Source organism: Hermetia illucens, chromosome 4 (genome assembly GCF_905115235.1).
Source record: "Hermetia illucens chromosome 4, iHerIll2.2.curated.20191125, whole genome shotgun sequence".
Taxonomy (NCBI): Eukaryota; Metazoa; Arthropoda; class Insecta; order Diptera; family Stratiomyidae; genus Hermetia; species Hermetia illucens.
The window spans coordinates 30794688-30821146 of record NC_051852.1 but is presented as its reverse complement, the minus strand read 5'-3'; the positions used below and the strand labels follow the sequence as shown (position 1 = coordinate 30821146).

The 26459-nt window shown below is 39.6% G+C and overlaps 1 protein-coding gene across 6 annotated transcripts in view; it reads left to right on the top strand.

Moving 5' to 3' along the window:
* The window catches only part of LOC119654570 (microtubule-associated protein futsch), a 358399-nt gene that overhangs the window by 174403 nt on the left and 157537 nt on the right, over positions 1-26459 (top strand). For 5 of the 6 annotated variants that reach the window (XM_038060024.1, XM_038060025.1, XM_038060020.1 and 2 more), the window contains exon 4: positions 15224-15256. The exons of the other annotated variant lie outside the window; for it this stretch is intronic. In XM_038060024.1, coding sequence (XP_037915952.1) covers positions 15224-15256 — 33 coding nt within the window. The remainder of the gene's footprint in view (positions 1-15223; positions 15257-26459) is intronic. 6 annotated transcript variants of the gene reach the window in all.

Below are 26459 nucleotides of genomic sequence, written 5' to 3'. Positions count from 1 at the left end.
TCAATTTCAGCAGACCAAAAAAACGAAAAATTGATGAGCTAGGATGTTCGACTTCCTTCTAAATACTAACCAAAAGCTAACCATACAACTTAAGAGCGAAACGTCGCTTCAGAAAAGATGTATGGGCCAAAGTCCGTGCAAGGAAGGAAGAAGCAGATAAGTACGATAGAAGAAAAAGTGACTAAATTTACAGTATTCTATTTAACCCAAGAGGTAAACACTGTGGATTACTTTGCAGGCGGCTGTTACGCAATTCATATAATCCCAATGGTCAAAACCAGGATAGTAATCCAGAATATGGTTACTCTTCTGGAAAAATCGATTCTCTACCCACACGGGACCACAATGCCGTCAAATACAAATTATAATAGTTACCCCTATATGCCGGTCCACAAGGAAACCACATTTTCAAAACCACAATTTCCAATTTAATTAGAATTATTCCCAGAAATAATTATGCATTCCGCAATGAATACATAACCCATAGCTATCAGACATTCTGGAAATATTAGAATTAAATTCAAATTTCCACAAAATCAATTGCTTTTCTCCTGGAATTTCAATTTTAAGCCTGAAATGCATTCATGTGTGAGAAACGGAGTGATAACATTGTAGAGTAGCTTCCAGAGTTAGGTCAATCTATATTCATCTGGTTGGATGTAAAAGCATACATACGTATATCAAGGACTAGATATGTTCTGCGACACACAAACAAAGCTTCAGGCGTTTGACATTATTAGTTATATCCACATGAAATAATTGATTATGAACGCATTCATGGATGGATAATTGAATTTGATCTGTTTAATTATGACCCACTCTAGCCAGTGTACCGCACTCTGTTATCTTTCCATCTACAGAAATGAAATTGATCCATAGGAGTAAAATTGAGTGAAACATATCCTATACTTTTGAAATTTCTATGTGAAGAGTTCAGAGATTATTTGCTTAAAGTAGGATATCATGAAACGCGAGTACGAAGGAACCTACAAGATTTCTCAACAGTCTCTCCTCCAAAATTTGTGTCGCTTAAAATTTACCTCGGCAAACCCCACAAATCCTTCTCTTAATATCTTTAATTTGCTGCGAAATAAGATACCTTGATGATTTACAACTTGAATATGAAACTATTTGTAACTTACATGGAAAATTGTACCTATGAATCTTTCCCGATGCTGTTGGAATATTTTGACCAATTTAGACCCTTGTTCTGCTCTTGAGCTGCTGATGATCCTCTCCGATCCACACTTATGGCTATAGGCAGACGGCCGTGAGCTTCGAATTGGGCCAAACGTTTTCGTGGCGATTCGTTTTGACTGACAGTAGCACCCCCATTTTAGGGACAGACTTCCTGTGTTACAATGGGCTTTAAGTGAACCTGCAGAATAAAGCCTTATAAACCCCGTAATCGCTTTGAAGTCGTCAGGAAAAACTTACGCCTGCGTAAACGTCACTCTCTTGATTGTTTTCGAGAGCATTGCCGACCACCGCATTTATGTACTCCTCCAAAAATATCGCAAAATCACTACTGAAAGCAATTTCTCCATGATTAGTCACGTTGTGCAGCACCACATCAACACTACCGTCTCCCTGATCTTCTAAAAAGTACATCCCCTAGAAGCTAGCTCATGACCTCATGAAACATGATATATGTAGACCTTCCAATAGCTGTTGGTCATCTCCACTCTATGTGATCCCTAAGCCAAACAGTGAATGGAGGTCTTCATTAGGGTGGACGCTCCACCATATGAGGGCCCCCTTTAAAGTTCTAGAGCGACGGAAGCACTCGTTCAAGCTCGACATCCGGGCGGGCCTGAATGGGTCTCCTTGTCGAGACTGAAAGCTTCGTCAAACCGGGGGACCTTCCAAAAAAAAGTCCGCGAAGCTTCAAGTTTGCCGCGTAACACCATTGCCAGAAGCACGTCAACGGTTCCTCTGCTGAACCCGCGCGTTTTCTTCTGGGGGCAGAGTTACGTAGCGGTTCAGTGGAGATGGGAAACTAATCCGTCAACTTGTGAAGTGATGTAGACGTCCATCGCCCTTGCATCATGGGGAGGATCAATTCAATCCACTTAAGTTATTACAATCTTTAAGATAGAAAAGAAATGCAAACTTGGGCTGGTGGCTGGATCATCATCTGAGGCAGACTTTCAATTATCACTTGGTTAATAACAACGAGATTATCTGTTATGAAATTCTCCTGGAAAGTTTTTCGAACTATGTATAAAACTGAGTCCTACTTTTAGTAAAAATTAAATTAATCAAGTTAAAACCATAGAATCACTCTACGACTTTACCGACCCCCAGGGAAAACAGAAGCCATTGCTTCGACAATGATTAAGCAGCGGCTACATTTTAATTCCAACGGCTTGGTGTTTTCCACTGAAGGGATTGAAGAGCTTCTAACCCCACTTTCCAAACTAATTTTGGAGAATCTCTCAGCCACACCTAATTCAGTCAGACAACACAATTAGGCTTTGATATAAAAAAGTTGACTGACGATTTGGTCCAGAGAAGAAGCAACTCACCAGATGCTGCCTCACCTCTACCCTGGGAGCAGCGTGACCGAAAGCGGACAGGTGGTAATGGCTCCATTTACATATAATCGCAAACATAACGTGAGTGAAATCCGTCGTATGTTCAGACCTGAACTAGGCTGAAGTGATTTTTTTGTTGAGGGTGCTGGTAGTCCCGAGCCCGCGTCCACTTGATGACGGACCGGACCGATGGGGAAACAACTTACTTCTTTGCGATATGTTTGACGTTTATATCGAATCTAGGATCTAGGATTAGTTTGCCTGTTTGCCACAGTAACCCGATGACATGAGTTGATGAAAATTTAGAGAAACACGACGAAAACTTTGACGCAGAATTGATTGAGATATATTTATGGTAAGGTATCTGCATTTCTGCAAGCTGGGATCTAAACTCCACACTCCACTCCAAAATGATCCGAAAAGTGTATGATCGGTACAAAAAGATCCGGAGCGGAAACTCTGTCAATCAAGTTTTCAAAGGTGTTCCTTAATGTATTCCGGGACCATTTTACGACAACAGGATTGACGCAAAGGTTCCTCCTATTGTCGTACTCAAGATGCTTCCTTTCGTTAGAATCTTGATGATCACCTCCCTTCTGTACTTCCTGGAAAGGGTCTCAGATTCATAGGATTTACAAATAGACATGACAGAAAATTCCGTCCCCCTAGATGAATATTATGCGCCCAGGATGAAAATTATGCGAGAGCCTTTTGGCTTCTCGGCAGCTGGTTCATGGAGATGACTTGTTTTAAATATATAGGACCGACATTCTGTTCCCCTACCAGTAGTCGTAAATTTACTGCTATTCCTGTTATTTTCTATCCGATCAGGAATTCATTGGCGGTCAGTCGAAATCCGACTCGCCAACTTTTCACCTGTTCAAGCAGTGTATTGTCAGACCCATCTTGACATTCAAGTCAATTCAATGTCACTTTAGGAAAATTGTGATGCTCTTTAAGCTGACCCGGAATCTCGTAGTCAAGATCGTGTCAAAGCCTGGTTGCCGGGTCAGAAAACGCCACCTGTCGACGATATCTGCAGTTTCTGTCTCATGGGCATCTGGTATACTCCGAAGTATGCACTTTCTAACCTTTCACAAAATTTGATACAGATTTAACCAGATAACCACAACCTGCTTTCCACTTAGATCTAATGAGGCCATTCCAGGATGTCATTAGCTCTATTATTTGTCCCTGTTTCATCTAAAAACTTCACTGATTCATTGAAAGTGTTTCCAAAAATGCTTACTTCTTTATTTACCCAATGAAAATTTGTGTTTCAAATTACACAAAAAAAAATGAATTTATTGTCTTCTGATTAGCTCAGTAGTAAAGTAGAATAAAATTCGGGAAGATGCCCTGAATAAGGAGCAAGCAGAAACCTCAATTTCAGTATTTCAATAGTAAAATTAATTTCTGATCACAACTATTGAATAACCAATCTTCAAATAACGGACGATGTCGCTCTCTAAAGCTTGCCATCACCATGTCCTTGAGCAATCTCTGTAAGGGATGTCAAAAAAAGACGTCGCCCACGAAGACTGGACGGGAAAAATCGTGGAAATAAATCTTCAGCTCGGTTACCTGCCGTTGACCCCCTAATGGACGCTTTTTTGTCGTCATGTCGCAGACAGAGCTCCCCAGGGCATTAATACGGGAAAGGGGTTTCTTTCTAATGGTGGCAGGGAATTACGAATGATGTGGCCTCGAACTCAGTATCAAATAGGAATAAAGTTAGTGCCCCCAATATTATGGTCATATTATCAACTCTGATGATAATTCCCTAGATTACCAGAACTTGAACATCTAAGCGGAGCAATAACGACCTAAAGACCGACAGAAGCGGAAACGGCTCGGCACCCTTGACTGGGTTTTGAAAACTGAGCAAAACTTTCACCCCAGGGAAGTAGCAAATCTGCTCTAGATGCGCTAGATGAACCGACCCCGCCTTACACCGCTCAGGCAGAAAGGGTAAAGACCCGTTTAGTCGCGAAAATCTTGATGGTGGTTGTACATCACAAGGTTAGAAAAATTCATAACATAGGATTACCGTCGTGAAGTGATGAGCCTTCAGTCATGATTACATGAAACCATATGTGTCATGCCATGTCACCACTAACTAATTTGCATTATTATATATAAAGAAAATGGTCGTAAACTAATGACTGTCTTCAATGTGGTACATGGTTTATCTGCAGGACAAGGTAAGTAAACCGGTGACACAGGGACGTCTTGAGTTTCACCCTCTGGATGGCACTTCTGTAAGCTTTATATAAATTTGTAGTTTACTCCTTGCAGCCTTTTATTTATAAGAAATCTAGACTCAAATCCCTTCGAATTGCTATGAATGGGGGGATAACTTTTGAACTGTCTATGAATGGCCCTGTACAAATGTCAACTGGCCCGGGACAGATGATATCAAGTGGAAGATATAACACAGTGAGTGTTGTAGAGAGCTGAATTTCGTTTTTACGCTTTCTACGCTCCAGATCGAGTACAATGGGCCAACACGGCCTGAGTGCTCATAAGCTGTAGCTTCTCCCCCACCATACACACGCTCCAGATATTCATTAAAAGATGTTCCTCTTTCGACAGTTTTCACACCCCCTTCTTAACTAACGAAGTAATGTTGCTGGAAGCGACGCAGGGAAACTTCAGCAGTTTCACTGTATTTCAAGAATCCGATAATGCTTCATAGTTTAACCCCAATGATGTGGTTTCCAAGAAAGTACTTTCTAACAAAGGCGCACTGATGTCACGACAGAGCTGACAGGATTCGCTCCGATTAGCGTTTCTTTACCGAATTTACTTGAGGACAAATCGAAATCTCGTCGTAACATTTTCAACAGAGGAATAATACTTCTTTGGACATTACCGAGAAGCGCGCCTTCATGGTCATGTAATTCATTTGCCAATTTGAGTTTGAACTTTGAAGCCGATGGTAAGCAACCAAAAGGCAGGCTGAAACAATGGTTGCTTGATACACTGGATAGGAATTTGAAAGTCTTACGATTGCATTCAGATCAAACCTTTTAGAAAACAAAATGACGCAACCGACCACGATGAGCCAACCTCGGCTCGGGACAAAGCCTAAAAAAAAACGAAGATTACTAGTTTCCGCTACACCTAAACATTTTTTAGTAATTCTAGTCTCAATTCATCATAACCTAATACATACCTTCATAGATACCCTTCCCACTGCACTTTTATTCTATTTAAAATCAATTTTACAATCTGTCTCATCTGTCTGAAGCTCCTCCCAAAATGCAACGTGTTCTTGAGAAAGTCCTGATATCTAAGATACTTCAGTACCTCAAACTACATTACATACTGGAAGAACAAAACCGAATGGCTTAATCGACAAGTGCGATTCAATGGAAATAATCCTCTCATATATTCTTCACTGCACACCCAAGTGCTTTCCCGCTTCATATATTTCAAATATAAACCCCATCATCCTATTTTGCGGTTTTAATACTGCAGTAGTACATCAATCAAGGGTTTTCCGCTAGAATGAAACCACAAGATTGAAATACTTTATATTGAAATTGGATTTTTTTCCTTTCATTGGCCATATGGTGCCTGCCCTGGTACTAGCTGCCTGTCATGTTGCTGTTGGGAAAAAAGGAGCTCAGAAAACTATTTAGGATCATTTTCCTTTCCTTGTAAGACAAAAAAGTATATGGAAAGTTAGTATGCAGTCTGATGTATAATATATGGGTATATGGTCCCATTTTCTCTGTCCTTCTTCCATTTCTATGTTTTTGTTGCGAAGCAAAAAGTGGACCATAAACCTAATACAAAATGCGTGCCAGTCTGCTCCCAAAACTAACAAATTTCTTCGGAAAGCATCTGAATTTCTTATGGAATAAATACCATTAAGAACTCCTCGAACATTTGATACCACCGCACATAACCTTCTCTTCAAGGTTCCTTCTGAAGTGCAGTCATCTATTCAGAAATCGATTTTCCACACCAGGTATCCTATTGCGTTCTTCCACTCTTCTCCTCATAGAACCAACTTAAAGTTTTTCTTAGCCTTTTTCATAAATTCGTTTTTCCCGTGCTTTTCCTTCTTGAGATTTTCCAAGCTTTTCTCAAAAAGATTGTCTTGTATTCTTCCAGCAACGTCTTACTTCTCCTTTTGCATTTTTATCGGGTTTTTATTTTCTAAAAAATGGCCATGTATGCACTTGCACATAGAACTGCAATTGAAAAGGAAGCTCGGTACGTCGTTGAGCAACGTTAAGAAATTTATAAAGCGTAAGAAATGAACGCCATTCATCTACACCCACCCACAATATATAATGAATTTAGATATGGACTCACATACAGAGTATAGGGAAGGCACTTCACCATTTCTACGGCAAGAAAAGCTCCTTATTCGACAAGACGGAGCACTGGAGAGCTAGTTCTCATCTATTTCCACGTCCTCTGTTTGCATATGAATAATCTTAAGATTTCTGAAAATTTTCTCTGTGCCAAGTTGCAATTATTCTGAACAAGTTACTTTGAATCAGTTGTGTTTGTCCCATAATGGATTTTTTGTTCAAACTAGCATTGTACGAATGGGGAGGGGGGGTGTTGAGTGTTGTGAGAGAGGCAATTTGTAATGGATGTTTTTCTTCTTTAACAATTCACTTAACCCAGAAAAGTATTCATTATTTTTCTTACATTAATAGCGTACTTACACAAAGGGGAAGGGAGACAGAGATCCATGCACAGAGAACGATGTAAAAATAAATCTCAAAAAGGACGAATTGTGTTCTGTGTCGAATTATTTAAATTTAACCGAAATAGTTTTACATTTGGTAACTAGTTTTCATATACGGTATTGGCAATTCTTTGGAATATGAAGATACATGTGTATACGTATATACATTCTGTGTATTTGTTACCCTGCAAATAAAAGGAGTTGAAATACCCCAAAGTATTCTTCACCACTTACAACCGCAGTCAGGACTTCTAACCTAATTAACGACAATTAATCCAGATCAAAAATACTGATTTACTTTAAACTGTAACTGCACTTCATAAGGGCTACATTGTTCCGTAAAACTTTTGAAAGCAGAAGTGTATTTTGCTAAGAGAAAAAAGTGCAGCCGACGACCCCACTCAAGGTCTTCTTGGTCTTCTTCTTGTTTGTTAATGGTAGGTATGCAGATGATAGGATCAATATGTTGCAGTAGGCTGATCACTTAATCCAAAAAGGTAAGGATGATCTAGCCCAGAAAGTCAATAAGGGCGATTTCGATTATAAAAAAGAAGACGTGGCAGACCCTACCTCAAATGAAACGATGACGTAGGCCAGAACGCCAAACAGCTATTAGGGGTATCGAATTAGCACAAACCATGGATGTCTGGAATTCCTTACTAAGCTGACCTAAACCAGACACCGGTTTTTGCGCCGTAGATGATGATAATGAGATGAATGTTGTGAGTTAAAATCTTTGCGCTCCCAAATTCAACAATTAAGATTTGTTGAATAAATACTATTATATTTATTGGTATGCTCCCCTACTTAAACCTTGATAAATGTCTTCCTAACAGTTATTAACTGCCGACGGAACTAGCTATTACTCTAGCACTTCCTTAGTTCAGTTTATCTTTGACAGAACAACCAAAACTTAACTCTAAGGAAAGATGGGCTCACAATTCCGTTGACAACAAGAGGAATACAACAAATGCTGCAAATATCATTGAAAGGTACATATATCAGTGAATGGCTGATCGTATACTGCTTTGTTAAACAGGAGTTTAGAAGTTGAGCTCATGCATGGTAAACAAAATCGGTCTAAATGATAGTTTCCCTAGTCTCTCCATTTCAATATCACCCGTAACCCAGTCTGCGTGATCTCAAAGGGAGGTGAGTGCATTAATTGAACGGTCTTGCATGATGTGCAAAGGCATCATTTTCATTGGACCCCTTTCAATGTTTGGCTAGGGATTCTAAATTCCATGCGTCCATGCGTTGTACGTAGCCAGCAGTTTTTGTGAATTGACGAAAGTCAATGCATACAGATAATACAGCGCGATATTGCCCCGTATACCCCATTCTCAGCCCTTCCTTACTGATCCTACGATTCTTCGTACCGAACCTCTTCCGTTTTTTTCAATTTTGTGCTGTTTATTTCTTCTTTAAAGGAATTCATCCCAATATAATGAAAGTAATTCTATCCCATTCTAGGCTATAGCCTGCCATAGTCAGCTTTGGACTGAATGAGCCATTGCCTCGGCTTTTAATTTCTTGTCTTATAATATTCATAATAATCAAATGTTGATTCTCTGACATAAAATATTTTATGACTTCCCAAAAGCGGTTGCTTTGATGAATCATCGAGAATTACCCGTGCTCTTGGAACTCGCCGTGGGAATTCGCACTTAGGTTACATCCTATATATCTAATTACTCAACAAGTGTTACCCACATGGCGTTCTCAATCATGGCTTTTCTTTGTATATTATCTTACCGGTAACTTTCTACCTAATTTCAATTCATTTTAAGACCAAAGTCCACATTTTGATGAAAAGTTTCATTTTAATGAGCATTGAGATGCCGCCCGTGATGCCACCGAAACTTTCAATTCAACCTTTCTTTATCCTTTTTTAAATCTTTGATTCCCGAAAATTGTTTTGCAAGCTGCCCTTCCTTATGCAATAGTAATGCTCGCTCATGAGTCGATTCAGCGTCAACTAGCTTGTTCCCTGAAACCTAGCAGTCCCCACCGCTTTCCTCCATTGAAGTCACTCACCAACTTCATATCCCTCGCTTTGATGTCACGAACTCTGCTCAAAGGTATTATTTGTTGTAAATCTATGAAAATATATTATACACGCTTTGGGTCCATCCTTTTCCTTTCACCGGTACTATCACAAGTTTCGAGTTTCGGTTTTCAGGATGTCCTGCCTTCAACATTGTTGGTTTGATGACCACATCTGTCAATTTGTCGTATATAGTAGTGTATTATAACTTTTGCCTTTCAATTCCCTTTTGGGTATCCTTGAAATGTGCACTAATCCAACCTGACTTGTCAGCTATCTACTGTATCTAACCACTATAAATCACCCTATCACACGGAGCTGCATCATCTTGAAGTCTCTCCAAAGGATATGTACATGTAGAATTCAGTATCCTGACTAAATTGATAAGACTGACTAGTTGACCCTGACCAAAGTGCGAGGCCAAAGAAAAGCAGCAGGATCGCTATCGAAACCATTCAACATCAACAGTAGTCGAAGAAAAGAGGATGCCCTATCATGCTTCCCTTTTAACCTGGCCCTGAAAAATGTGATCCGTGATGCCCAATTCTTTTCAAGTCCACTCAACTGCTATTCTATACCGACAATACTAACATCACGGGAAGAACAACCAGAGATGTACACTCTACTTTCATCAAGATCAAGCAGCCGTCTCGAATTCTGCACATTAATGACGTCACAACGAACTACATGGTGGTAACGTCAGCATAAAACAAAATAACGAAGCAACAGCATCAAATTACCCCGGTCAAAGGAGAACAATAAAGATAGGAGACTAAATGTTTGAAACCGTTGAAAATTTCTCCTATCTAGGGTCGAAAATCACAACCGATAACAACTACGACGATGAAATTCGCACCCGGTTCTTGGCAGGCAACAAAGCCTATTTCTACTTATAGAAACTACTTACTCCCCCCGAAATGTCTCACCATAGAATCGAAACTCTTACTGTACAAGACTATGATCTTGCCAATTCTCTAGTATTCCTCGGAAACTTGGGGTCTAGAAAAGAATCCTCCAAACAATGATACATGAGGATGAATGGTTATGAGTAATATCACAGCTCGGAAAGTTTATACAGGCAGGAAAAAAAAGAAGACGTGACAGACCCTACCTGAGATAGAGCAGTGAAGTAAGCCAAGATGCCAGTGAAGCGGGATGTCTGGAGTTCTTTACTAAAGGAGGCCTAGACCGAATACCGGCTGTTGCGCGTAATGGTATGTGCAATCTTCTGAACTGATCTAATCACCTTACAGGCACAAATGATGGACTAGTTTGTTAGCCTCCAGTTCTCTATTCCTAACAACTTTTCAAAAAAGAAGGCTTTAACTTCGATATGATTAAGGGAACTAACCACAACTACTTCTCCAAACACAGTGCCATATACCAAACTGATTTTCTCAAATCGGAATCCTCTGATTTTAGAGGCGTTTTTCTCCTTTTTAAAAAGCTTACGAGACTAAATCCTTGCTTTTCGAACTGAAAAATGTAGAAATCTTTCAAAGGCTCCTTTTACTACAACTCTACCGCCTATGGGAAGCCACCTAGTTGGAGTCTAAATCTGAGAATTACAACCAATACAACCCCAACCATATCTTCCCAGATCTAACCCACTCCATTTAGGTATTGCCTTATATAGTGCACTTCCCATGCGGCCCTTACGAATGGGGCTTTTCCAGTTCTCCTTCTTCTCCCTCCAATTTAAAAGAACTCTACTCTGGCCCGAACGACTTTCCAAATTAATCGTTTTCTAATATTTTCGACTCCCTGGAATTTTCAGTTTTTCCGTACCAATGCTTTCTGCTTTACCAGATATATTATATAGAAATCCGAGTATAATTTAGCTCTCACAAAAGGCATTTTTGTTCCAATGAAAAGTGTCCTTTAGGGCACTATCGACTGCAGCAGCCGACCAAGTAAAAGTGAGCACCCCAGGAAAAGCCAACCATTGAAAATCCATCTGCGCCTCTACAACCTTAAATTTCGATCCTGCTGGATCACTACCTGTTTATTACTTCGTACGGTGAGTTTACCTTTCGCTACTTATAATTGGAACTCTGTTAACTTTTCTTCCTTCTACCACTTTCAGCAGTTGGTCCTGTATTTTAATAATTGCTGAGATCCAGTCAATTTTTTTTTACTTGATCATCTCCCAAACTACATATAGTAAGCATATTCTATGTGTACCATTTCGCCTTCAACTTTTTATTTAGTTTCATTCTTGCAGCCGCGTTTGGGGTTTTGAATTCACATATAATATGATTCCGAAGTTGAAGTCCCTTTTTTAAGGCTCGAATAAGCTGGCGTCTTCTTGATTGCATCATTATTATCGTGTTGTCCTCATTAATGCGTAGTCCAACTTTTTTCTCAAGAATGTCAAGAGTATGGAGAAGTTTCTCTGCGTTGGTCAGTTTTCGGGACATGATGTTCATGTCACCTGCGTACTTTGGTGTTGGTATTCATTGCTCGGATAGCGTATTCGAGTGCTAGGTTGAAGAGCATCGGTGCTAGTCCGTCGCCCTGCCTCAAACCAGTATATGTTACAAAGGGATCAGTCAACCTGTTCTGAATCCTAACCAGTGAGATGGAGTTTGACAGACTCGTCTTCGTCAGTGGTACTAGTTTAGATGGTATACCAAATTACAGCATTATAATGTATAGTACTCTATAATCTATTCTGTCGTACGGCTACTTCAAGTCCATAAAAATTTAGTACACGTCAACGTTATATTCCCAGCACTTTTGCAGGATTAGTTTAACGGTAAAAGGCTGATCGGTTGTGGAGCGTCCCGGCCCGGAATCGCCTTAGTACTTGCCAATGAATCGTTCGGCGTATGGTCTTATTCCATTCTCCAGAATTTACGTCAGTAATTTATAGGACGAACAGACGAGTGAAATGCCTTTGTAAATTTCACAATGCAATCTCTGTTCGTAGACGGGACAGGTGATGCTCCTACCCCAGTCATCTAAGATCTCTTCGTCCTCCCAGATTCTTTGGTGTACCGCATTTAGCGGATTTTGACAACTTGTAAAATCTCGGGTGAAATCTCGTCCGCGTCCGACGCTTTATTTGATTTCACTGACCGCACGTCGAAATCAACTTCTTCTGCTGTCCGAGGATGTGTAGTGGGACCAGGATCACCAATACCGCCATCGATTTAGGCTATTTGTATGGAGGCGCCAATTGCCGGATACAGAAGCTTTCCAAAATAAGGCGCCCAGCGTTTGTTGTTGCTGTCGGCATCGTTGATTATGTTTCCATCTTGGTCATTGCAGAGGCTAGTCCTGCCTTGATAACCATTAAATGTATTCACTAGTCTATATGCTTGGCTGGTATTTCTATTAGCTAGGTTGTCATTAGTGTTCAGCAACTGCTCGTGAAAATATTTCCGTTTCATACGTCTAATTATCTTATTCGAAATTCGCCATCGCTTGTTTTACATTTCTATTTTGGCTCTGGTTGCACGTTCAATATATTGTCCGCAGATTTCGTTCTTTGTGTCGAATGATATTCTGCATTCACCGCCAAACCAGTCAATTCAAGTTCGCCAAGATTTTATCCTACAACCTTCTCTGGGACTTCTTTGATAGCGCCTTTAAGTTCTCCCCAGAAACCGTGTAAATCTGTGTTGCTGATGTGGTGGGCGGCTGTATATGCCTGCGCCGTAGCATCGCTCAGGAGCTTGTCAAACGCGAAGATTTTGGTAGGGCTTATTCCTCATTGGTGCACTTGGGAGATTCTGCATCGATAGGTTACCTTCATCAACGATGGTCTGAATCACAATTTGCTCCTCGACAGGATTGTACATCCAATACACTGGACGCCCATCTTTTACCAATGAGTACGTGGTCAATTTGGTTGACGATATATGCATCTGGTTATTTCCAGGTCTGTTTGTGAATGTGCAGGTGCGAAAAGCATATGGAGCTTAAGGGAAGATTTCTTCTGCTGGCAAAGTCAATTCATCGTTGATTGCATTCTTCTTGCAGGCTGTGTCCTCAAGTGGTTCCCCAATGCCAATCCGCCGTTTTGACATCGTTTGTTGGGAGTAAGTCAAACAGTATCTCCAACCGTCCATACAATTCGGCGCATCTTCCTTTATTTCAGTCGGGGCATGGACGTTGATAAGCCAGAGGTTGAAAAAGCGAGTTCTGATGCGAATCGCACACAACCTTTCGTTGATTGGTTTAAAGCCGGTGATATGAGACTTGAGCTGCTTGCTCACTATAAATGCAACTCCAAACGCCTTGTGACCTGATGGTTTTCATTTTTAAAAATTGTGTGAGAATTCATATCGCTTATTTCGTTACCAATCCAATTTGTTTCCTGGACTGCAATCATGCTCAATTCGTAAGTCTCAACCTGTTGAAGGGGCGTCAATGCCCGCCCCTTATTCCTTAAAGGAGCGTACATTCCAGAATCCGAAAGAAGGGTCCGTTGGATGTTTGCTTGGTCGTCGTCATTTGAGCCTGTTGCCAAACCCTATCCAAGGATGGTCTTGGTGATATCTGCTTTAGGTGGATCAAAACGTGCCAGAGTTTAGTTTACACAACTATGTTGCAGCTGTGGCTGCGTAGTTCGTGCCACCCTAGTTACCTGAGACGCTTAGGTGTAACTCGGCCATTCAGGCCTTCCTTCTTTCTCAACCATGGCTTGGGACAGGCTACGGCGTTGAGTTTTAGGGTTACTTTTGGCTGTGGTTTCCTCAATGCCGCCCTTTTGTGCCTCAATTAGACGTGTTTACTCTAAACATTAATGGCCTATACGGAGGAAAACGGGGCCTGTTGTCGAAATCATGAGGGTCCCCGAAGCTGTATAGATAATTGATACCCGGTAGAACTCCCAAGGAATCCCCTCCCTTTCCCAACGGTCCTATTTGTAGCATGTTTGAACAGTGCCATCTTCCAGCTTTCTGTATAGGAGAACGTTGTCGTTTATGACTTTTTGTTTGAAATTGGTTTTCCTTCCTTCTCTATGAAGCACCTATACTGAGCACATAGCTTTTTGGGATGACGTTGAACTTTGAACATCCTCTTAAGATCAAGATATTATGGGCGATAAGAGGCTTCGACTTTAATTTTCCAGACCAGTGGCTAGTGCAGTGACCCCTTATCAACAGTTCGTTGTAGGACCCCAAATAAATGTCTAGGTCTACAAATTCATGTCTTCTCTCCATCAACTCAAATTCCTGTTCAAGTCGTTTGACTTGAATAGCAAATATTTTTCCTAAATTTGCACTTTTGAATAGTAAGTGTTTTCCCTAAATTACGTATGGCGTGCTGTAGTTTGGAAGTTTATAGAATGGATAATGTTAATGGAGTTTTGTAGTCTAGACAAAGTAGGAGAGTAAAATCTTCCCAAGCGGCCCAATATTATTTTTAATTCATATTTTATGTGAATTTCATATGTCTCCTATGTGCATCTCAATATCTCAAGTTTGAGATTCTTGGAATACTGAATATAAGTACCTAAATTTAATACAGAAGCAGCTGCTACACATCATGAAATTCAAATTTATCTTTGAGCTCCATAAAAAAGTTGTAAATTTCCTATAAATCCAAACATTAGATGCAAATCCACGAAGTACTTTAAGGTCGAAATGGTAGACAGTATATTCATGTACTATGCATAGGCAAATATTATAATTAGGACCGTATTCATAGAATTCATTACGCATATAATCAACATTATCCTAGAATTTAGCCCGTAGAACTTCATATCAACATTGTTATGCCACATTCAATCAATCACGTCAAATCCAATTCCAATTTCGTTACTCATAGAAGCTCGAAATTCGAAGAATCAAAATTTGATATAGTCCATCAACCAATTTTATGCCTCTCTAATTTACAATATTTCTGTTAATATACAAATTTTATCGGATTGAATGACTTTTCTTATTGAGTATTTAACGTTTAACGTTTCAGATTTCACAAGCGTTCAACGTATCTTTACGACAGGTATGAGCGACCAAGTCCATATTATTTGCCATTGAAGCAGTTGATTGAGTTCCCAGTTCGGGAACGCATAAGTGCAGTTTATGACGTTGTAAATAGTGCAGTAACGAGCAGTAATTAGTGGCTAGAATGATTTACATACACAATGAATATTATTTAGTTATTGTAATCTAAGGAGTGCTGTATCTAGATATTCTCTAGGGCTATCATAAATTCTGGCTTAGCTTCTATGTTATTTGTTGTTACTAAGTTGGTGTGGAGAGAGCAGTGAAAATGTTGATGGTGAAAGCATAATAAATTATGCACTCCACTGAAACTGCATGGTATTGTGTTGATTTTGAAATGAAAATATGAATTTTCCATGGAGATGAAATTGGACTGAATCGAAATGATTGATGATGACGCTTGGCAAATGTTAAGGTTCAGCTTTTATTAGTTAGCTAATTCGCAAATAGATCCTGTTCTGGTTCAACATTGTATTTTGGAAATTGGTATTTCGATTTGCATATCGGAGTGGATTTGTAAACCTCTCTGAAAATGATAATGGATGTTGTTTGTAATAGTAACTAACCCTCAGATTAAAATTCCTAGTTCTGATGAGAATTAGTTGATACATCAATAAGGAGCGTTTAAAATTTCCTGGAACATAAAAGTTCATAAAACAATATTCCTGTTGTTTTTCAACTACGTTCAAAAGAGTCGTTTTTATAATGTTCTCAGAGTTGGCTGCACAAATCGGAAAACCACGAGCTTGTTATAAAACTGAATACTAAGGGGTGGTCAAGCGTTAACCAAGTTGGTTAATAGCATGATCACCGTGCAGATGTTCCTGCCCTGTACAGAAGTGCAACGCTTGTGTGCCGCTGCACCAACTAATTTGGAAATCTGAACGTAGTTCTGGGTATTTCTATCAACAACATTTTATTTTACAAAATATCAGGTATCTTATCCTTCTCTCCTTACTCTCTTTTCTCCTAACTTGGTGACAGGATGGATCCTGAAAATTCAGAAACATGAAGCCGAAGTATTCGGCACATGAAACAGGAAAAAATTAAAAAAAACTGATCAACAAAGAACTAAGCGCTTCAAAACATAGTCTCCTTACCTCAGATGACATAAGTAATCACCTTGAGGTTCTTCGCTTCCTTAATCGTTGGTAATATGGGAAAAAGAAAAGAGCATCTTAAAGGAATAACACCACTGTAAATGGGTTCTTTAAGGAATTTTTTTTACCGTGGAAAAAAGCTGAATTCAAGTATGGGATGGTTGTTGAGCATGTATTTGAGTACGTTACAATAAATTTTTGTAGAGATATGTATAAATAAAGAAGGAACTTTACTATGAGCCCAAATATCTCAGGACAATTTTACTTTTAAACCTTTCATTACCGCAAAGCTCTTACTCCTCCCGCTTCCGCTTTGAGGGGTAAAGCCACTCTAGCGCCCTAATAAATAAGTGTTTTTGGGACTGTTTTAGCAAGACAATGAAGTAAATTTAAATTCTGAGAAAGGGCTTTCATTGTACAGATGATAATCAGTATAAATAACCCTTGTTCCTAGTTCCAAATTCTAGATTTTAATCCATTTTTGCAATTCCTAGATGTGCGGCCTTCCCCTCTAAATTTTCTGGAGCTTTTTAATCTGTCGCAGTCCACTCTGCATCTGGCTAATTTCAAGGTCGCTCGAGTTGGAGAAAGAGAACATTTTAAGGATCTTCACTACCGTTTTTAAGGAGTGCGCACATATTTCAGAAACTAATCAGAGTCCGTTTTCGATAGTCAAAGGTTTTCGGCGTGAAATCAGTCCCTATCTGAGACATTTTTGACACATGTTTCTAGCCGGCAAATTTCTATCCCTTTTCGACAAACAGGGAAGACTTCAACGGCGCAACAACCGGTATCTGGTCTAGGCCTGCCTTAATAAGGAACTCCAGACATCCCGGCCCACCGTAACCTATTGAGCCGGATTTTATCCGCAACCGGACGGTCATGGTATCGCTCATAGATTTCGTCGTTATGTCGGATGGACGATTCCAAATTTGTTGATAGCAATACAAAAGAAAATACCGGCTACAGAGCTTTCCTATGACTTTCTTTTTTGAAGATCCAACAGCCGAACCAATGTCACCTACAATTTATAATTTACCGTAAATAAATAAATTTTTCGATTATAGACATACGTAGCTAGAAGTATGAAGTATTTTCCAATATGCCAACTTTTGCAAAAAACGGTGCACTTAAAAAAAACCAAAATTGTCGACAATCATCCCAAAATTATTTCTTGTTAGTATGTTCGCATCGGACAAAGATGGATTGCGCCCAAATTCAAAATGAAAATATTTAGATATTTTCTTCGTTTTTTCTTTTCAATATTTTCCACAGTTTAATACTTTAATTAAGCCGGTCTTAAGATATCATGTCATTCTTTCAACAGAAAAAACGAAACACGGATTTTTGGAATTTGTACAATGGCCTAACGCTTAAGGGGTATCCCCAAAAAATCTAGCTTAGGCTTAAACTATTGCCGGTTTAAACTTGGATATAATTCTCACCAATAAAGGGATTTTTTCCCACCTGTAGTCACGTTGCTCGCGGGCAGAGGTGAGGCAACGTCTGATGAGTTGCCTGTGCCCTGGACGCAACAGTTGGTCGTCCTTCCTTAAGGGGAGCTTCTTTTAAAAAACTAACGGATCGAATAAGGGAATATTTTTGGATAAATAATGTCTACATAGTGAAATTTTGAAAAGAAAATATTTGACCCTCAGCAAACTATCCGCGATCTCCGGAGCCGCCAAAATAAAAAGTTCCCCCAGCAGTGGTTGTGAATTTCGCAGAACGTCAATTAAAAAAAATAAAAAAGTTTGTCAAACTAGAGGTATTATCTACACAATGACCCACAAATTTGATGAATTTTAGCATTTCAAAATTGCATCCAATCAAAAAACTGGACGGTAATTGAATGTAGAAAGATATACCAAATACGCTAAAAAAACCCAGTCGGTTGGACGAATTTAAAAAATGTAGTTTTGAGGAAAATGCTGTCAAAGAAAAAAAGTACTGATTTCCTTGTTGCAAATATGTATGCGAAAAATTCCTCGCATTATTACAAACTCACACATATCTGCATATGTGGTCCCTAATACTGTGCCCACATACCCCGAGCAATGAGTTACGGACTGCCCCTCAGGTAACGGCCATTTATAACCGACGAGTAACTAATCTTAAAAGGCTGTAATTGAAAACTATTTGTGATACGATCTTGAAAATTTTATGTTATATTTAAAGGTATAAACTATAAAGAAATGTAAATGAAAAAAATTTTCTGAAAATTTCAAACCAGTGCCTTGGCGTGTTTTCGAAATCTCGGAACGGAATTACCGAAATAAACAAACGATGTGCGATTGGTGTGAAGACAATTCAGTAATTTTTCTTCGCAAGCCGCTAGCGTACGTATAGCCTCCGATTGAATTATGGGTAAAGCAGCGTGAATTTTCAAAAATAGTCCTTCGACACGTAATGCCCCCAAAATATCATCTTCCCACTCTCTATATGTTCCTGATTGCCTTCAGAACATCTATAGGGAAGGGTTCGACAAAAATTGTGGGACCAGAACCTTCCGGGCCTCTGCATGGGCGAGTTCATTTAATGGGTGCCTCGCATGCACCGGCCACCGCACAGGTAGACCCACCACGCGTGAACGCGACATCAGACGCCAGGACCAGAACCATGGGGAGGGGCTTCTGAAACGGAGAGGCGGCTCGTTGGCCAAAGCAAAAATCTCGTGCAATGGTGTGGTTCTGGTCAGCCCCCTTCTCAGGATACAAAGCAGATATTGAGTGGGGCTTGCTTTCAAAATATTCCAGTAGATTCAAAGTGGCCGTAACGGCATACTCTATAATAGACTTTATTACGGAGTGTGAAACCCCAAGAAAAACTAGTAAACTAGTTGCAAAATGAAGATTTCAATGTTGTCAGAGTATTTATTGTATAAGGAAGTTGAATAGACATTAAACAACATTGGACTTAAAACGCATCCTTGGGGAATGCCATTCCCAACTTGAACGCTGTCCAGCCATAATTGTAGGCGTCGATTGGACACTATCCTTCCCATCAATAAAACAATTTCAGGAGGAAAGCGGAAATGTGACATCATCCCACTAAGAGTAGCCAGATCAACCTTCTCATAGGCGTTCTTTACATCCAGCACCACAACCAACACCTGCTGACCTTTACCATTTGCTATCGAAATGTGTAAAAAAATATCATTGATGTAAGCAAACGTAGAATTGCCTGCCGAATCGGTATAACAGTTAGCAGGCAGGGCTTTGTATTCATCGACGAAGTCATTGATATGAACCTTGATCATAGAATTAAGTAGTTTAGCAAACACATTAATGAGAGCAATAGGGCGGTAACTGGTCAAAAGTTCTGGGTCTTTAAGTGTTTTTGTGATGGGTCCTACCCGAATAATTGACCAGTTCTCGAGAGGACTCAACTTGGGCTAGATGAGATCCCAAACTTTAATGGCTAGTTAAACACATTCCCTCACTTTAACGCAAATTTGTACAACTGATTAGGTACCACCCCTCCCATTACTATCAATACTATAACCACCGCTCATATGACTCGCACTCGACTTGTAAAATTCATTAAATACGACATAACTAGAAAGTGCATGGTTAAAAAAATGTGACCTCCTTCCCTTCATAAAAATGGTTAGAGCGATTATGCGCATCATTGTGAGGAACTTCTAATAAGTTTTAAGGGCACAAAACGAAATTACCCAAAAACTATTCGCTAATCAGTACGTGAACTATTTTTCTAAAATCTTGATCTACGCCCAGAAAATTTTAAAGGAAGATTTCAGCTTAATTTTCAGGGATTTGGATTTTGGCTCAAAGTTTACATTTCTAAGCCAAGCTAAGATAGTCTCTAAAGATGAATGAAATTTTAGATTAGCTTAAAAACTTTTCCGAGCCATTTCTAATCAAAGATAATTTGCTCCTTCTGTATTTCTGAATGAAGATCAAAAATGGATCTCACTTTTCGTCTCCTTCCCGTTGTTGTCGAGATTCAAAGCTCTCGATTCCAAAAAGTGAAAATAATAATTATTTTTTTAGTGGGTTTCTGGTCCAAAATATTGTGATATTAAGATTTGTTAGCCTATTTTTAGCCTTGTCAATTCTGGTCACCGTCCGGCATGCATGATTACGGCTAAAGTTTTTCAGCTTACTTTAAGGGGTTAAGTCACTGTAGCGACCTAAAAAATAAGCGTATTGCGATTCTGTTACCGGCACAATGAAGTAAATCATAATTTTGAATAAAGAAAATGGCGGCTACACAGATTTTTTGGGACAAAGCCTATCACCAAGATCAGTTAAGATTTGTTCGGGTCGATAAGTTAATCCAACTGAAAATTGAACCTACCTCCATCCTTTGACTATTGGGGTATTGAGAACCTTCTAGCAGTATCTATTTGCATTTCATCTGAATTGTACCAATATCAGCATACATTTTCACAGATTTTCTAGCCGGTTCACTGGTGAATAAATAGGAGGCGTGCTCAGTTCAGGAAGGGTATGAACAAGTTTGTTGTTTTCCTCACTCTATTATGTACATCTATGTTGCCATTTAGAACTTTGAATCTGAAAAAAAGATGTTTATCAATTACACCCCTCAAGGGACAAAGCCAGCTCAAGGGATGTTTAATCGCGGATGGCTTTTCAGTACTTATTTACGAAGATAAAAGCAGCACATTAGGTGGGAAAGTGGAAACTCTGAACGCTCACGCATACAGTGAATTATCATTCTAAGTCGAACTTAAGGAGTCGTGTCCATATAAGCAAAAGGAGGTGCAAATTGAAAGGTCTCGATTAGTACGTTCCGATGCCCGTCTTAGTTTTGACATCTGTTGGAAAGGTGGGGAGTATGAGGGGCCGAAAGTGATCATTTCTTTCACGGAGCCGTTCTTAGAAACTACCCAACCGAAAAATCTGAAAAAAATCAAGAGACCACCACTATATGGTGCCTAGGCCCCGAAATACCCTCCATACGGATACCCTTCCAAATAAAGTTAATAACAGTATACTACTATCATTTTTAGTTATTGGCTGCAAAAGGCCCCTTAAGTTCATCCTACCAAATTGATCAGATTTTTCAACAATGTAGAATATAAGATGGAGCATGATCGCAGCAAGTTTGGTAGAAATCGCACTATTACTAACAAAGTTATAATAAGTTAAAGTTGTCCATGCTGTGCAGATCCAAGACTTTGAATGTCAGTATTACGTGACACTGGGTATTCTCGCGTAATATATGCATATAGTACATACTGGGTTCTAATGGGGCAAATGCATTTTTATATAAGAAATACACAAAACCTTTCATACCTGAAGCGTCCAGCTTCCGGTTCCCGACTTGTTACTCAGGTTTTGCTTCTACCCTTTCGTCCCACTCCTTTTCCGATGCAGCTGATCCTGTCTGAGGATGTAGATCTTCCATTTCTGTTCTAAATGCTTCCATTGTGGAATTTCTTATTGAAAGGGTCTATGTTAATGGCTAGTGGTCCTGATGACCTTCCAATTTTTTTCTTAAAAAGTAAAAAAATTACATTTCTATTTCTCTTACTTACACGAACGTCTAGTTGTGGATTAAATCCGGCTTAATAGGTTGCAGTGGTTGGGTCAGGATGATAGCCAGGAAAGTCTATGAGAGCAATATCTGCGGTAGAAAATGAAGACGTGGAAGACCGTGCCTGAGATGGAGCGATGTCGTAGGACAGGATAACAGACAGCTTTTAGGGATATCAAATTGGTAAAGCTGGGCACAAAACCGGCATGTCTGGAATTCCTTATTAAGGCAGGCCTAGCCCGATGGCTCAAGTGGTTAGAGCGCTGGGCTGCCGTAGCGGAAAGTCGCAGTTCAAATCTCACTGGTGGCAGAGGGATTTGCTATCGTGACTTGATATCGGACACAAGTCAAATCAGGTGTGAATGAGTACCTGAGTCAAATCAGATTAATAATCTCGGGCGAACGCATTGCTGACCACACTGCCTCCTACAATGTACTGTAGTGCACCGTTACGATCTTGAACAAAGTGCTCTAACACACTTCAAAGCCCTGATCCAATTGGATTGTTGCGCCAACGATTATTGTTATTACTAAGCCGGATACCGATTGTTGCGCTATTAATGATGATGGCGTATTTGCTAGTACTACAGTCGGTTACATTTTCGGTCATGGCAGGAAACTAATTCAGGGAGTTTGCCTGTAGTTTCTAATTGTATTATCGTCACGTTCTGAAGTTTATCCATATTACGTCTTTACATGATATATCGCTTGTCCAAGTAGAGGTTTGATAACTCTGGTAAGGTTCGCAGAATAAAAATTGTAACGTCATTATTCGCCTTGGTTTCTGTAACTCTCGTTCGTTTTCTACATATTACCACTAACGAATTAGAAATTAGAAGTCCTTGAGCATTCTTCTTTGAACATTCTTTTTGAAACAGTCCCGCTTTTAAGTCATCAGTTAAGAAATTTAGCTGGGTTAGATCTTGACTAACTTGACCTAAGATGAAGTCCAAACTGACCCCAAATCAAGTTGAATAATCTACAAAGTTGTACAATGCCAACCGTAATGTGGATGGATGGTGTTATAGATTATTTAACCATGCTCAGTCATTATTCAGTTGGCATTCCGCTAGGGAATATATTCAAATCCTGGACTTCGACAGTAAGATAATCACCCATCCATTTCCGCAAATCATACCACAAAGTCTCTTACGTGACAATGACTAAGAACAATTCAATCGTCAATTTCACAATGTATCAGTATTATGACAGATAGACAAGACAGCTTGGTAAAGCCCTCCTTTATCCTTCCCACTCCTATCATTTTCAGCACTAACTGCTATCATATCCTACAACTCTACCTTTCACGATAATTGTCTGAAGTTTCCACTCCTTGCGATGAATTCATCTCCTTTTCAACTAGTTCATCCTCGTTCCTTCCCGCTGCCGCTCAGAACACAGGTCGTCGCATTCACAAGGAGGCTTTTAGGTTGTTTTTGGGAAAAATCACAAGGAAATGGAAAAGCATATGGCACAATTGCACGACAACAATGATAACAATGATAATTTGTGTACATGGGGGTAAGCAACAGATATGTATAGAGTTTGCCAGGAAAAATTCGGGGGAATCGAATGCTTGTGTTTCTAGTGGCATAAAAGGATTTTCGCGTAGTTGAATAGTGTTTAACTTGAATTGTTAGTCGTGAGTAGAAGTGGGGTTTATTGTTTTAAGATGCCATTCAGGAAAAATGTTTGAAAGAAGATTGGTTTATGAGAGCCGAGATTGCGCTTTGAGTAAATTGCCGTGATCATCTTTCAACAGAAGAGGCTCTTCGAAAGCTCATTATGATAGTCCAAGGAGGTTGGTTTTCTTTCTACGAAGGAACAAATTTAACTTATTAACTAAGTATTCCAAGAAAAGGGCGCCATGTCAACATGCTATATAAAAACTCCGAACCTCCCATTCCCATTAGGTAATGAGCTCTAGAACAGAAAGTTAGACCAAAGCTACGAAGACGTGCACCTGCAACCTCAAAACCACTCAGTCGTTAAGGAACATATGAGACCAAGAAGTAGATGTCGTACTTAAGTATATATTCCATTGTGCGAAAATATCTGTCTATGTACATATAAGTTCGCACAAGAAAACTTGGGAAGGTCTTTCTAGCACTTAATCATGCCTACATGTCGAAAACGTGTGCGAAAATACATTTATCATACTCGAAACGAGGAAGGTCATGAAGGATTTTCTAGTTCCTTTGTTAATAGGAGGGTCTAGGGCAAGGATTTGCTTTTCATGTGTGGTTTTAGTAGGTTCGCTCTTGTGAATATTTTTTATGAGATTCATATTTTAATGAAGTCAATAATGTTATACTTGGATGACTGGCGTTCATGGCAGACTATTAAGATAAGAAGACAAAGACATGATTCCGTGACTACATTCTTAATATCCATTAGGAAATGTTGTCGAGATGAAAGCATCATCCAAGGAGGACTACTCGTTTTCTCGTCTATTGTTTTTACCATCTTCGTAAGGATTGGATGAAAGGTTTAACGAGGACACAATTGTTCTCGAATGCTGAAATTCAATCCAGAAACGATTTTCCTTCCGGCATAAGACAATTTAGGGGGCCAAAAAATAAGCTGACGAGTTTTTTGCTCTTTTTGGGAATCAAATAATACACGCTATTATCCAACAGTTCCTGGGAGAGTATTCGATTTACTTTATCTACTGCCACCATCCCTTTACAATGTGACATTTTTTAACCCAAAAATTGGGCGGACGGCAGACTGGAACCAAGCTGCTTCCCTTGCTATTTTCACAACAGTGAGTGATAGGTTCATTCAACACGGCATATTTGAGCATTTGTAATACGAAATTTTAAACCCACAAAATGGATAACCAATCATTTATGTGAAGTCGTGATAAGATATATTTTTGACAATTTTTGAAAATCTGATGCCAACAATGATTGAGTGAAACATATTATGTTCTTTGCGGTTTGTGGCGACGTTAATGACGCCAGATGGGATCTAGTGAGAGAGGGGTAGTATTTTTCATGACATCACTTGAAGGGTATGGAAAACAACGGAAATGGATTACAAGAAATATGACAACCATTATTAAGGACTTTGAACCGAAAGGAGACTTACTTTGTAGAAGTGAAAGATTCTATCATGTCTTTGTTCATTTGATTATTAATCCGAATCACACAAAGTAATCCTCGTAAACCGTTTGATCCAAAATCCATTAGTGTAATCCCGTGGATGACTTGTTCATTCCATAATTGCAACTGGAGGTCAAAAGCAACATGGCTAAGATGATTATCACATCCATCTTGGCTGGCAGAAAATACAAAACTGCCATAGTTCCAACATTGTTCTATTCCAATTCCAATTTATTACAAATTCAATTTAGCCAAGCACATCGATTAATCCCCAAAGCCACTTGGATTGCATCTATCACAACATGGACAACATTTTCAGCTCCACCTGCCATCATATCATTATCCCTGTAGAGATTTACAAACGGATTTGGTGCGGTCTTAGCAGGAATACATAGAGAGCTCTCAAACGCTCATATGACTTGCATATCGCAGATTCGTCATTATACAAACCTAGAGGATTTATACAACATATGGGGAACTGAGCGGCACAGGAAGCTGGCTTTACTAAAGGGAATTTCCCAGCTTTTTACTTCGTTCTCATTTACCCTCTACCGCACTCTGAACGCTTATTCATCCATCCATTCTCCCAGAGGATCATTATATCATAAAACCTGACTTTTCTTGGCCTCAGCTGATTGTGTGTATCGTCGACACTCTTACAGGATCCCGTTGTGGATTCACTTCTCCCGAGGGCACTTCAGCTCGAGTTAAAAAGTAACTAACACTAATTCTAAGCATCATCATCATCGGCATTCACCGCTGCTCACATCCAGAGTGTCGTTATTGCAGACATAATCAACGAAATCATCAACATCATCATCAACCTCACCATCATCGTGCTTGTTACCATCATGGATGGCGCATTTTATTTCGTTGTAATGCGACAGGTCTGGGAAGGGGATAATATATATGTGAATTTGTTTTGTATGGAAATGAATGGTGGTAAAATGTTTGGTAGGTATATGCGGAAATTACATCAAGTTTGCATTCTGATTTTACAAGGATAATGATTGCATGCGGGAATTGACATCAAAGTGAATTTAAGCTCGAGCTTATTTAACGGATGGTTACACCAACATGTGGTGTTGACATTCACACTTGGTTGGGGTTTAAAGGAAAATTTCTAGAGTACTTTTGAACCTCAAGCCTGAGGTAAAATTCGTAAATTGGATTAAACCGCAGAGCAACATTCACTTTGAATCTCAGGGAACCAAGTGATTTTGCCTGTTGGATTTTCATAGGTAGTCATTAGTAATCAGAAACTTCCCTGGAGGCATTTCACCACCTTATTTGATTCTCGATTTATGCATCGTCACCCATCTTCAGCGGAAACATTCTGGGGATTGAGATTATAGGCAACTACCGTCCAGACCGCTCAACTTCCAGGGGAACTAATTCACCCGCTGCCAGTGGCTTCTTTCTTTCTTGGTTAGAAAAAATGGGATGTTCTTATACACTGAGTACCGAATTC